Genomic DNA, 14465 nt, shown 5'->3' on the forward strand with positions numbered 1-14465 from the left:
ATACATAGCAGAAAGAATAAAAAAGAACTCAAATGATGCCTCTGGATGGAGGGAGAAAGATAATGACCATAGAGAAACAGGTTCAGCAAAATGGCAGAGGTAAAAGGGAGATTATAGTGGGCTAAAGGAAGGAATGGGAAAGAAAAGAGTGGAAGCAACCAATGCAGGTAGTCTTTCAAAGGTGTTCACAGTGAATTTAAGTATAGACACAAATTCAGGAGCTCACAAAAAAAAAATAAAAAAGAAAATACAAGTAATATGTGACTGACAGTTTTCTCTACTAAGCAAAAAGTAGTCATTGTCATTCACTAATTCACTGGACTTTCTCTTTTTCCAATAGAGTAATGTACTTTTTGGTCATGTGTCAATTTTAAACATGTGTCCTTAAATACCCAAAATGTTGGCTGGGCGTGGTGGCTCATACCTATAATCCCAGCACTTTGGGAGGCCAAGGCAGGCAGACAGGAGTTCCAGACCAGCCTGGCCAACATGGTGAAACCCTGTCTCTACTACAAAAAAAAAAAAAAAAAAATTAGCCAGGCATGGTGGCAGATGCCTATTATCCCAGCTACTCAGGAGGCTGAGGCAGAAGAATCACTTGAACCTGAGAGGCGGAGGTTGCAGTGAGCTGAGATCACGCCACTGCACTCCAACCTGGGTGACAGAGTAAAACTCTGGCTCAAAAAAAAAAAAAAAAAATGTGTAAAGCAGCCGGGTGCAGTGGCTCAGGCTATAATCCCAGCACTTTGGGAGGCCGGGCAGGAGGATGGGGGAGTGGGGAGTAACAGGAGGTCAGAAGTTCAAGACCAGCCCGGACAAAGTGGTGAAACCCCATCTCTACTAAAAATACAAAAATTAGCTGGACATGGTGGTGGGCACCTGTAATCCCAGCTACTCAGGAGGCTGAGGCACAAGAATTGCTTGAACCCAGGAGGCAGAGGTAGCAGTGAGCCTAGATAATGCCACTGTACTCCAGACTGGACAACAGAGTGAGACTCCATATCAAGAAAAAATAAATGTGCAAAACTGGAAGGAAATCTATTACTGTAAGATTTGACCAGTATGTACAAGATGAACCAAAGCAAGGTATTTTGATCATAATGGTTTGACTGATAACTACTTTTTTGCACTTCAAATTATTAACAGTTAAGCATGAGAAAGTACAGTTATAATTGGCTTGTTAATGTTTTCCAGGCAAAGTAAGTGTTAAGATTAAAATTTATTTTACTTAAAAGCAAAGAACGCGGCCAGGCGCGGTGACTCACACCTGTAATCCCAGCACTCTGGGAGGCCGAAGCAGGTGGATCACCTGAGGTCAGGAGTTCCAGGCCAGCCTGGCCACCCCAACTCCGCAAAAATACAAAAATCAGCCGGGCATGATGGCGGGAGCCTGTAATCCCACCTACTCAGGAGGCTAAGGTTAAAGAATTGCTTGAACCTGGGAGGTGGAGGTTGCAGTGAGCCAAGATCGCGCCACTGCACTCCAGCCTGGGCGACAGAGTGAGACTTCATCTCAAAAAACAAACAAACAACAACAACAAAAAAAACACAAAGAACAAAACTAGCTCTCTGAAGGCAAATGGTAAACAAAGAAGAGAGTAAATTATTTATGATGGACATAATCAAGTTACAAATATAAGCAATCTGTTGCTTCAGATCCTTTGTGAAATACAGGTAGAAAGAGGGTAAGAAGGTGGCAGAGCATAAAAAATTAAAGAAATTGAAATGATTTTTTTTTTAAAAACTTACTTTTAGGATTTCATCCACACAGCTCACATCACCAGAAGCTGATGCCTTGAAAGAAAAAGCAGCACACATTAGATTTTTATCAGTAGATTTTTAGTATTTGCTTCACAGATTTAAAAACATTATTAAAAGTATTTATGACCCCACTACTCTAAATCAGTACACTGGTTAGAATCTTTGGGTTAATTTCCTTAAATATAAATTTTTCAAGCACCAGAAAATTTTAATCACCAAACTATACAAAGCTGGGGGAACTTTATAGTTTTCAAAGGTTTTAAGTTTTTTATCCTATATTTTAGATTAGAAATAATTTTTAGAATGTAATTTTTCAGGTGTGCAGCTTGTCTAAAAATTTAACCTTATCTATATATAAAATATATCATGATACTGAGATACATCATTTCACATAAACAAAGTTAACCCATTTATGCCAGAGGTTGCAAATTTTTTGTGTGAAAAATCGTACCTTAGCGATGACCTTGAGCAGTAGGATGTAAGTAACTCCTACGAGCTTAGCATTCCAATAATGGAACACCAAGCATAAATGGGTTAAACAAGTATTACTGAAAGATTACTAGTCTGGAACATGGACATTTTACATAGTCTTTCTAAGTCACAAAAACCAAATTGCTTATTCTAAGGCACAAACAGGAATTAGAGAGCCGAACTCAAGTCAAACTCTAAAGATCATGTTGTTTAAAGAAAGAACAAATTACCATTTTACTGTTCTCTTGAGAGGAGTAATCAGATAACAAATGCCACTCAAAATGAGTTTCCCAAGGCCACTGGAAAGATGTTTTAAATGTTTGCAAAACAGCATTTTACATTACGCAGATTCTTCCTTCCACCATTTTGAGCTAAGAGTTGTAATTTTTTGGCTACTGACGTCACTTTCCAAATTTTTTTTTATTGCACAAACTACATTAAAAGATAAAATTTGGGGCCAGGCGCGGTGGCTCACGCCTGTAATCCCAGCACTTTGCGAGGCCGAGGCGGGCGGATCACATGAGGTCAGGAGTTCAAGACCAGCCTGACCAACATGGTGAAACCCCATCTCTACTAAAAATACAAAATTAGCCGGGCATGGTGGCACATGCCTGTAATCCCAGCTACTCGGGAGGCTGAAGCAGGAGAATCGCTTGAACCTGGGAGGTAGAGGTTGCAGTGAGCCGAAATCGTGCCGTTGCACTCTAGCATGGGCAATAAGAGTGAAACTCCAACTCAAAAAAAAAAAAAGAGAGAGATAAAATTTGAGCCAGGCATGATGGTCATGTCTGTAACCTCAGCACTTTGGAAGGCCAAGATGAGAGGATCGCTTGAGGCCAGGAGTTCCAGACCAGCCTGGGCAACATTATGAGACACCCATCTTGAAAAAAAAAGATATAATTTCAGCTATTTCACAATGAAATGTTCCAAAATGCTTTGGTAAGCAATTCAATTTAAATTTCAAACCATCACTATGAACCTGGAGCAGCTGTCTTAATCCTTTAAGTATAACCAGAGAAAAGGATCATAGCATTCAAAGTATACAATATTACCATTTCCACAGACCCAAAAGTCCCATTTATCATAACCATAAACCATCACCTGCATCTCATTCATTTGTATCAATCTAAGCATAGAAAAGTTAATTTTGTTTTTAAACAACAACAAAGGTATATTGTTCTATAAAATCAAAATGCAGAAATCTAAGATATCAATTAGTCATTCTTTTATTCTATAACTGACTTGTCATCTAAGTATTTGAAAACTGTGAATGACATTTTCTCCATTTCCCAAGAGGACGAGTTAACAGATCTACGGATCCACTTGGGAGTAATTCACAAGTCTGTCTTTACATTTTTTTTCATCTTTCAACTTTTACATTCCTTACTTTTAAGGCAAGGAAGCAGTGTTCAAGTTCAATCGTAATTTCATGATCAGTCAATTGCTTCACATAGTCACAATGTTAAAAGCTCTAAATGTGTGACTTACATCCAGTGGTTGGGAAGGTATTTTCAGCTTGGTGAGATGTGCTTTGCTGCTGGGCTTCAGTTCAGTCATGCTGTTGCCATGGGATTGGCTGCTGTAGTGCTCAGAGGACAGCTTTGGTTCCATGGACTCCTGTCCGTCCATGGGCCGCACATAGGCAGTGGGTTTCTGTAACATTGAATTGGACTTTGACATCAATGAGGGTGGGAAAGATTGAGTTGAGTGCTGCCCACTTGAAAAAGGTACACGGGAAGGAGAATCCCAGTTTGCATCAGGGTCCCGAGGTGATTTGGAGCGTTGATGTTCCTTGCTATGGTGATCATTCCCATGAGACCTGGAATGACTAGAGCTTAATGAAGAAACAGCCTGGGGTTTTCCAGGGCTGGAAGAACGTGATTTGGAGTGTTCTGATCCATGCTGGCCTTTTTTCCGGCTACTGCTCCCACTATTGTTATATGACTCACGGTCGTGCCTCTGACCACTACTGTTAGTGCCACTACTGCTACCTGCGCTGGTCCGCTGGCTACTATGTCCACTCTGTAAGCCTGAGGACCGTTTCTGAGACTGAGAAGTGCTGGGTGCGGGTCCTACTGGAGTCCATTTGCTACTCTGATGAGAGCCTCCATGTCTCTGTTCAAAGAAATTTGGGTTAGATTTTTCATCTGCTGATGGTGGTACTGTAGGCTTGGGAATTGCAACAAGCTTTGGTATAGATCTGTCTCCTATGAAATCCTTCATTTCATCGTAGTTTCCAAGCATACTCTGAATACGACTTGATAACTTATCTTCTTTGCTAGTCTACAAAAAAATAAAATAAAATAAAATTATAAAATGAGCATAATCAGAAATAAAATATAATTCTGAACTAATTTTCCAAACTTCGAATGGAAAGGGGCTTTTCAAAGGGAGGCTTTACCTCATATCTTAACGTTAATACCTTGAAGCAAACTCCAAATATATCATTTCTGTAGTGAAAAAAAAAAATCATTGAAAAGTGCCTAAAAATAACCATAGTAAAATATAATCCGAGCACAGTGGCACGTGCCTGTACTCCCAGCTACTCTGGGCAGCTGAGGCAGGTTTGCTCAATTCCAAGATTTTGAGGCTCCAGTGCACTATGATTTCACCTGTGAAGAGCAACTGCACTCCAGCATGGGTAACATAGCAAGACTGTCTTTTAAATACACAAAGTATTTTGAAGGGCCAGGTGCAGTGGCTCACACCTGTAATCCCAGCACTTGGGGAGGCCAAGACGGACAGATCACCTGATGTCAGGAGTTCCAGACCAGCCTGGCCAACATGGTGAAAACCCATTTCTAGTAAAAATACAAACGTTAGCCGGGTGTGGCCGGACATGGTGGCTCACACCTATAATTCCAGCACTTTGGGAGGCCAAGGTGGGCGGATCACCTGACATCAGGAGTTGGAGACCAGCCTGGCCAACATGGTGAAACCCCGTTTCTACTAAAAATACAAAAATAAGCTAGGCGTGGTGGCGGGTGTCTGTAATCCCAGCTACTCAGGAGGCTGAGGCAGGAGAATCGCTTGAACCCGGGAAGCAGAGGTTGCAGTGAGCAGAGATTGCGTCATTGCACTCCAGTAAGACTCCATCTCCGAAAAAAAAAAAAAAAACTAGCCCGGCAAGGTGGTGCACGCCTGTAATCCCAGCTACTCGAGAGGCTGAGGCAGGAGAATCACTTGAACCCAGAAGTCAGTGGTGGCAATGAGCCGAGATCATGACATGGCACTCCAGCGTAGACTAAAGAACAAGATTCTGTCTCATAAAAAAAAAAAAATCTTTTGAACAGAAAAGTAATCTGCCTTTATAAAATTAAGTTCCGGCTGGGCACAGTGGCTCAGGCCTGTAATCCCAGCACTTTGGGAGGCTGAGGCGGGCGGATCACGAGGTCAAGAGATCGAGACCATCCTGGCTAACATGGTGAAACCCTGTCTCTACTAAAAATACAAAAAATTAGCCGGGCATGGTGGCAGGAGCCTGTAGTCCCAGCTACTCAGGAGGCTTAGGCAGGAGAATGGCGTGAACCTGGGAGGCGGAGCTTGCAGTGAGCCCAGATCGCGCCACTGCACTCCAACCTGGGCGACAGAGCAAGACTCCGTCTCAAAAAAAAAAAAAAAAAAAAATTAACTTCCACAGTCCAGCAGATTAGCTAACATTCGTATTTTGGCAGTTTATGAAAATATTATATTCCTCATAACTCAATGTTATAGTTAGAAGCAGAAACAAAAATTTAATGAAACAAGTGATACCCAAATGACTGTCTATAACAACAGAAAAAGAAATCAGACTGATACTGAAGACACATTTATTCAAACATACTAATAATCTCTGAAACTTTGTAAACTAAGTAGCAAATGGCAGTGAGAAGAAACAAAACCATCTACGAAATATTCATTTTTTATTGATATCACACTTAACACCTAGGAAAAATCAAACAATGCAAATTGAGTTACAAAATTCTAATTTAATTCAAAATTCAGAATGGTGAAGTACCCGCCCATGGTTAGTAGCACAACTAGGAAAATAGAGGTAAATGTATGAGCCAACTCAGACCACATTTTTAAGAACACAGGACAGCAATAGGAGGTGGGCTGGAAAACGACTTTTAGGGTGCTGGTAATGCTCTATTTCTTGATCTGAGTTGTATGAAGCTGCTGATGCTGTGAAAATTCTTCAAGCCATAATACCTATGTTGTGTATTTTTCTGTAAGCATAATATACTCCAAAGAAAAGTTTATCCCCAAAAAATATCTTCTATGTAAAGGACAGGAAAAAAATGTTAAGTGGTATTCATAGTAATTCTTTTCTAATATAAACATTCAAGTGTGAAACATTTTAAAAGCAAAAATGTCATGCTAATGGGAAAAAAACATTCACAGAAGGGCAACTTACAACTTTGTATGGCTCTGCAAAGAGAGGAGAGCTAGGTGGGAAGGCGTCTTCACCCTGCTGAATTTCCTGATTCCGCCTTTCCCGTTCTTTCATACGCAGCACATTCCGGTCTTCACGGTTCATGTTGCTATGAAAAGAAACACAATCTTTGTATCACAGAAATAAAAGGAAAAATTAAATATTCTGTACAGATTTTGTCAGCTTAACACTTCAATCACAGATTCCCTTTTGACCTCCAAGTAATAACAGGCATTAGTGCTGAAGCTGGGTTTTGGTAATGGTTTTATCAACAAATACCAATAGTGTCTTCCACAACTATTCCAAGGAAACACTAGCCCAGAATATTAGAACCCACCCCAACAAAACACTTAACCTTATCAATGTTTGAAGTACTCTGTTAGCTAAAAGCAAAAACTTGTACATTCAGAGGGAACGTAGTATTTGAACACAAATCCTCAGTATTTCCTTTTGGACCCTCCTCTTCAGAAATCTGCCTATTCTTTGCCCTTAGAAGCATATAACCCACTCCCAACTACCACCCTTCCCCCCAGGGTCCAGTTCTTTTCTCTACTTTGCATCTACCTTATCTTGATTTCTTTTTGTCCCAAACACAGCTTCCTTGGTGTCCATCCTTACGGTAGTTTGACCTCAGCTTTGCTGTTGCTCTAGATTCCCTAAAAAACGACATTTCTGCTCTAAATATATTAATATTTCAATTAACACCTCAATAAATGGCAAAACCCAGGTTTTCAGTGATAGAATCAAAAATTAACTTGGATTAGTAACAGTAACTAAACTTGTATTGAAAAAGGAAGTCTTTGGAGTGAGGGAAAAATGGAAGTCCCATCTCTATAATCAGGACAGTTTGTCTTATTTTCACTAGAACAAACCAAGAGAAATACAGCCAATTTATAGCAGCAAGGATTTTGGTTAAATAGACAATGGTAGTAAAGGCTGGCAAACTCTGGCACTAGGGATTACCAGGGAATCTGCAACACTCTTCCCTGGAGACAGATTAAATAATCAGACCTGGTTTTGTTTTTTTTTTAAAAAAAAAAGGCTCACTGGAGCCCAGAAAGAAACAATCAGGTTATATGTGTGGAGCATTTCTGGCCTATAATTCATAAATCAAATCAGAAAATTAAAGTTCATCAGAAACTATAATTATAAAATTAGAATTAGTAACAAAGCAGTATTATACTTTTTTTTTTTTTTTTGAAACAGAGTCTTGCTCTATCATCCAGGCTGGAGTGCGGTGGTGCGATCTCCCAGCTCACCACAACCTATGCCTCCCGGGTTCAAGCGATTCTCCTACCTCAGCCTCCTGAGTAGCTGGGATTACAGGTGCATGCCAATGGCTGGCTAATTTTTTTATTTTTAGTAGAGACAGGATTTCACCATGTTGGCCAGGCCAGGCTGGACTCCTGACCTCAAGTGATCCTCCCACCTTGGCCTCCCAAAGTGCTGGGATTACAGGCATGAGAGCCACCAAGTACTTTTGAGGACTTTAATCAGTGGTTAGAACTAGTGAAAGCAAACATTTAAAATTAAAACCTCCTGATTTGCATACTAAGTGTCATGCAATAAAAGCAATTTAACGGCCTGAGCGGCTCACGCCTGTAAACCCAGCACTTTGGGAGGCCGAGGTGGGCAGATCACAAGGTCAGGAGATCGAGACCATCCTGGCTAACACGGTGAAACCCCGTCTCTACTAAAAATACAAAAAATTAGCCAGGCGCAGTGGCAGGCGCCTGTAGTCCCGGCTATTCAGGAGGCTGAGGCAGGAGAATGGCGTGAACCCGGGAGGCGGAGATTGCAGTGAGCGGAGATGGCACCACTGCACTCCAGCCTGGGCGACAGCGCGCGACTCTGTCTCAAAAAAAACAAAAACAAAAACAAAAAAAAACAGAGGATAAGGCCAGAAGGTCAGGCACGGTGGTTCACACCTGTAATCCCAGCACTTTGGAAGCCATGGCAGGAGAATCACTCGAGCTCAGGAGTTTGAGACCACCCTGGGCAACATGGTGAAACTCCATCTCTACAAAAAACACAAAAAACTAGCTGGGTGTGGTGGCATGCGTCTGTGGTCCCAGCTACTCAGGAAACTGAGGTCTGGGGAATGCTTGAGCCTGAGAGGTAGAAGTTCAAATGAGTCAAGATAGTATCACTGCACTCCAGCCTGAGTGACAGAGTGAGACTCTCTCTCAAAAAATTTAAAATTGGCTCACGCCCGTAATCCCAGCACTTTGGAGGCTGAGGCAGGCGGACAACCTGAGGTCAGGAGTTCAAGACCAGTCTGGCCAACAGAGTGAAACCCCATCTCTACTAAAAATACAAAAATTAGCCAAGCATGGTGGCAGGCGCCTGTAATCCCAGCTACTTGAGAGGCTGAGGCAGGAGAATCACTTGAACACGGGAGGTGGAGGTTGCAGTGAGCCGTGACCATGTCATTGCACTCCACCCTGGGCAACAAGAGTGAAACTCCATCTCAAAAAAAAAAAAAGAAAAAAAAATTTTTTTTAATTAAAAAAAAAAAACAAACAGTGGACAAGAAGGCTCCTGGACCTGGCAATATCATCGAGTCTGCCCAGAAAGCTCGGAAGACTAAATGAATATCATCCCTAATACCTGCCACCCCAGTCTCAATCAATGGTAGAAGAACAGTCTCAGAATTGTTTGTTTCGATTGGCCATTTAAGTTTAACAGTAAAAGACTGGTTAATGATAACAGTGCATGGTGAAATCTTCAGAAGGAAAAGATGACTGTTTTGTGATCCATTTTGAGTTTTTTTCATGTGGCAGTTTTAAATTACTAGTTTTTAAAATCAGTACTGTTTAATGGAAGCGACTTAACCAAGAATCTGTCTCAGAATTTTGAGACCCATGAAACAAAGTTTAATGAGAGGCTGGTTCGAAGGTAGTCAGTTATCTCAACTGATTGTTCACAGTCAAGTTATAGACTGAACCCCTTGCTCTAGTCTTTGACCCCTTCTCACTCCCACACTTGACTGCCTACTTTTAAAAACAAACAACACTGGGCACGGTGGGTCACGCCTGTAAACCCAGCACTTTGGGAGGCCAAGGCGGGAGGATCACCTGAGATCAGGAGTTCGAGACCAGCCTGGCCAACATAGTGAAACTCCGTCTCCACTAAAAATACAAAAATTAGCTGGGCATGGTGGTGGGCACCTGTAATCCCAGCTACTTGGGAGGCTGAGACAGGAGAATTGCTTGAACCTGGGAGGTGGAGGTTGCAGTGAGCCAACATTGCACCACTGCACTGCACTCCAGCCTGGGCGACAGAACAAGACTCCATCTCAAAATAAAAATAAAAATAAACAGGCCGGGCACGGTGGCTCGCGCCTGTAATCCTAGCACTTTCGGAGGCTGAGGCAGGCGGATCATCTGAGGTCAGGAGTTTGAGACTAGCCTGACCAACATGGAAAAACCCCGTCTCTACTAAAAATACAAAATTAGCCAGGCGTGGTGGCGCAAGCCTGTAATTCCAGCTACTCGGGAGGATGAGGCAGGAGAATTGCTTGAACCCGGGATGCGGAGGTTGTGGTGAGCCACGATTGCACCATTGCACTCCAGCCTGGGCAACAAGAGCAAAACTCTGTCTCAAAAAAAATAAATTAATAAACAAGTAAAGTTTAGTGAAAGAAAAAAACCCACAATATCACTCCACACCCATTAGGATGGCTATGATAAAAACAAAAACACAAAATAACACGTGTTGGTGAGGATGCAGACAAATTGTAACCTTTGTGCACTGCTGGTGGGAATGTGCAATGGTGCAGCTGCTATGGATTGGCAGTTCCTCAAAAACTTTAACAAATAATTACCATAGGATCCAGCAATTTTACTCCTAGGAATATATCCAAAAGAACCGAAAGCAGAGACTCAAACAGATCCATGTACACCAATGTTCATAGCAGCACTGTTCACAATAGCGAAAAGATGGAAACAACCCAAGTGTCCATCAACAGATGACGATCCATCAACACGGATAAGCAAAATGTGGTATATATACATACATACATAATGGAATACTATTTACCCATAAGGAATGAAATTCTGATACATGCTACAACATAGATGAACCTTGAAACGTTATGCTATGTGAAATAAGTCAGACACAAAAGGACACATATTGTATGATTCTACTTAATATGAGGCACCTGGAATAGGCAAATTCATAGAGACCGAAAATAGAATAGAGGTGGGGAGGTTCTGTTTGGGATGATGAAAAAGTTCTGGAAACAGACAGTATTGATGATTGTACAACACTGTGAATGTACTTAATGCCACTGAATTGTATATGTAAAATTATTAAAATAGTAAATTTTATGTTATATTTTGCCACAATAAAAAAATTAGTACACCGTAAAAATAAAAATTTAAATGTGTATTCCTAGGAATTAAATGCATTCTATAATTTTTTTATAAACACATACATTAGTTATAAAACATTTTAGGTCAGGCGTGGTGGCATGCTCCTGTAGTCCCAGCTACTTGGGAGGTGGAGGCACGAGAATTGCTTGAACCCGGGAGGCAGAGGTTGCAGTGAGCCGAGATCATGCCACTGCACTTTGTGGCGACTGAGTGAGACTCTGTCTCAAATAAATTAAATAAGTATATAAAACACTTTATGACTTTTTGCAAGTTTAATTTTAAAAAATTTAAAACAACCGAGCGTTGTGGCTGGCATCTGTAATCCCAGCACTTTGGGAGACTAAGGCAGTGGATCACGTGAGGTCAGGAGTTCAAGACCAGCCTGGCCAACACGGCCAAACCCCATCTCTACTAAAACTACAAAAATTAGCCGGGTGTGGTAACGTGCACCTGTAGTCCCAGCTACTCGGGAGGCTGAGGCAAGAGAATCATTTGAATCTGGGAGGCAAAAATTGCAGTGAGCCGAGATTGTGCCACTCCACTCCAGCCTGCACAACAGAGTGAGACTCTGCCTCAAAAACAAAAAATTAAAACTATTTAGTGTAAAATGTGTATTCTAACATCCCCCATTCAAGGGAGGTCAGAATTTGTTACAATGTTTTTTGTTTTTTGTTTTTTTCACTTAGTGTCTTAAAATAACTATCCTACTGAAAAACAGAGTCATTCAACTATAAGATTATTGAGTGATTTAAACTCTGAAAGTCAAAATGAGATTTGAGCTAATATTTCAATTATTTTCAAACCCAGTATATTACAACTGCTATTAAACTGTAACTTTACCACAATGCACTATGCTAAAGCACAAAGCCTCAACAGTACATAAATCCCTCTTGGCCTCATTTGGTAGAATTTCTCTACCCATGAGACAGTCTGAAGAGGTCACTTCCTACATGTCAGGGAAACAAAGGTTGTACACCTACAGATCAAAGCCAATAACAAAACATCAGGTCCCAAGACAATATTTAGCACAGAAGGACCTTTGCCCCAAAGTTAGTCATGAGACTTCTATAGCCTTCAGGTTTAAAATAATGTAGTGAAAAACGTGAAAACAAAGATAACAATTCCACACATTTTTGCTTTCTTCATCACATCCTTATGTATTATGTGAATTTCTTACTGTATTTCATAAATCATTCTCAACTCGTCCCTCAAAGTTTCCCAGAAATTGTGCTTTTTTTTTTGAGATGGAGTCTTGCTCTGTCGCCAGGCTGGAATGCAGTGGCACGATCTCGGCTCACTGCAACCTCCGCCTCCTGGGTTCAAGCAATTCTCGTGCCTCAGCCTCCCAAACAGCTGGGACTACAGGCACCCGCCAACACGTCTGGCTAATCTTTTGTATTTTAGTAGAGACAGGGTTTCACCATGTTGGCCAAGATGGTCTCAATCTCCTGACCTCATGATCCGCCCACCTCAGCCTCCCAAAGTGAAATTGTACTGTTTTTCTCTGATGAATGTTCTTTCCCATTCCTCACAAGTATTTCACGAAGTTCTGGGACTCCCCACAATCCTAATTTTCATTCACAAATAACCTTGTCTTAATGGACAAAGATTAAAAAACAATACTAAAAATCAGAGAGAGGCAGCTCCAGCAGCAAACACAGCGTTATCATGGCCTCACAGTGACGAGCATGTTCTGGGGCTTTGTTGGCTTCTTTGTGCCCTAGTTCGTCCCTAAGCGGCCTAACTGGGGAGTTATCATCACCATGATGGTGACCTGTTCAGTTTGCCACTCTCTTTTGGCTGATTGCAATTTTGGCCCAATGCAACCCTCTCTATAGACCATGACTGAAAGATGAAACCACCTGGTATCTGAAGCATCATTGGCCTTGAGGAAGAAGACATGTTTTACAGTGTTCAGTCATTGAAATCAAGAAAGCGAATTCCTTTTTGGATGCAAAATCACCTCCAAATGCAGGCCACCTTCTTCGACTTTGCCTGTTTGGGGCATCAGCTGCCTTAAATGTTCATACATTTGAATTTTTTTTCACAATGCAGTACTTTTTCCTTGACCTTATTTACACTTTGATGAATTATGTGTGTACTTAACCTAAACTGTGCTGATTCCACACAATGTTTATGGACTCTTCTAAGACAGAAGATGCTCTCTTCTGAGAAATATATTAATCTATCCCTTGGAATTTATAGATTTGAAGATGGCTCTTGCCTTATCAAAACATGGGACTCAGTGACGGGTCTAAAAACTGCTACTAGACAAAAAAGACTCCAGTGGGGCAATCAGTAGGAAGGCATGTTGAGAGGGAAGATCCCAACAAAACTACACCAAATTACATTTTCAGGATGAAAATCTTATTTCTGCCGTCTTTTTTTTTTTTTTTTTTTTTGAGATGGGGTCTTGCCATATTGCTCAGGCTTGTTTCAAATTCTTTGGCTCAAGCAATCCCCCTGCCACAGCCTTCAGAGTAGCTGAGACTACAGGCATAAGCCATCATACCTGGCTCTCTGCCATCTTTTGGAATAAATTATTTTTCTGCTTTAAGAAACAATGGGCCAGGCCCAGTGGCTCATACCTGCAATCCCCGCACTTTGGGAGGCCAAGGTGGAAGGACTGCTTGAGCCCAGGAGTTCCAGACCAGCCTGGGCAACAAAGTGAGACCTCATCTCTTAAAAAATGTAAAAATTAGGCCAGGCACGGTGGCTCAAGCCTGTAATCCCAGCACTTTGGGAGGCTGAGGCGGGTGGATCACAAGGCCAGGAGACTGAGACCATCCTGCGGGTGGATCACGAGGCCAGGAGATTGAGACTATCCTGGCTAACACGGTGAAACCCCATGTGTACCACACACACACACGCACGCGCGCCCACGCCAGGCGTGATGGTGAGTGCCTGCAGTCCCGGCTACTCGGGAGGCTGAGGCGGGAGAATGGCGCGAACCCGGGAGGCAGAGCTAGCACTGAGCAGAGATCGCGCCACTGCACTAGAGCGAGACTCTGTCTCAAAAAAAAAAAAAAAAAAGTAAAAATTAGCCAGGAAAGGTGGTGCATGCCTGTAGTCCTCGCTACTTGGAGACTGACGCAGAAGGATCACTGGAGCCCAGGAGTTTGAGGCTGCAGTGAGCTATGTTTGTGCCACTGCACTCCAGCATGGCCAACAGAGCAAGACCTGGTCTCAAAAATAAATAAATGAAAATGAAAAGCAGCCAGGCATGGTGGCTCACGCCTGTAATCCCAGCACTCTGGGAGGCCGAGGCGGGCGGATCACGAGGTCAGGAGTTCAAGACCAGCCTGGCCAACATGGTGAAACCCCATCTCAACTAAAAATACAAAAAATAAGCCGTGCCTGGCCGGGCGCGATGGCTCACGCCTGTAATTCCAGCACCTTGGGAGGCCGAGGCAGACGGATCACCTGAGGTTGGGAGTTCAAGA

The 14465-nt window shown here is 42.1% G+C and overlaps 1 protein-coding gene across 7 annotated transcripts in view; it reads right to left on the minus strand.

Moving 5' to 3' along the window:
• AFF4 (ALF transcription elongation factor 4) overlaps positions 1–14465 on the minus strand; it is an 82386-nt gene that overhangs the window by 54238 nt on the left and 13683 nt on the right. For 4 of the 7 annotated variants that reach the window (XM_063604619.1, XM_063604620.1, XM_034960498.3 and 1 more), the window contains exons 2-5: positions 7211–7302; positions 6629–6755; positions 3721–4515; positions 1750–1794 (exon numbers count right to left, since the gene is read on the minus strand). In XM_063604619.1, coding sequence (XP_063460689.1) covers positions 1750–1794; positions 3721–4515; positions 6629–6751 — 963 coding nt within the window. In that variant the 5' untranslated portion in view covers positions 6752–6755; positions 7211–7302. Of the gene's footprint in view, positions 1–1749; positions 1795–3720; positions 4516–6628; positions 6756–7210; positions 7303–12884; positions 12908–14465 lie in introns of all 7 variants that reach the window. The other 3 variants (XM_003829291.7, XM_008954658.6, XM_055112641.2) reach the window with 2 other exon arrangements.

The sequence above is a fragment of the Pan paniscus genome, chromosome 4 (assembly GCF_029289425.2).
Source record: "Pan paniscus chromosome 4, NHGRI_mPanPan1-v2.0_pri, whole genome shotgun sequence".
In the NCBI taxonomy this organism is placed as follows: Eukaryota; Metazoa; Chordata; class Mammalia; order Primates; family Hominidae; genus Pan; species Pan paniscus.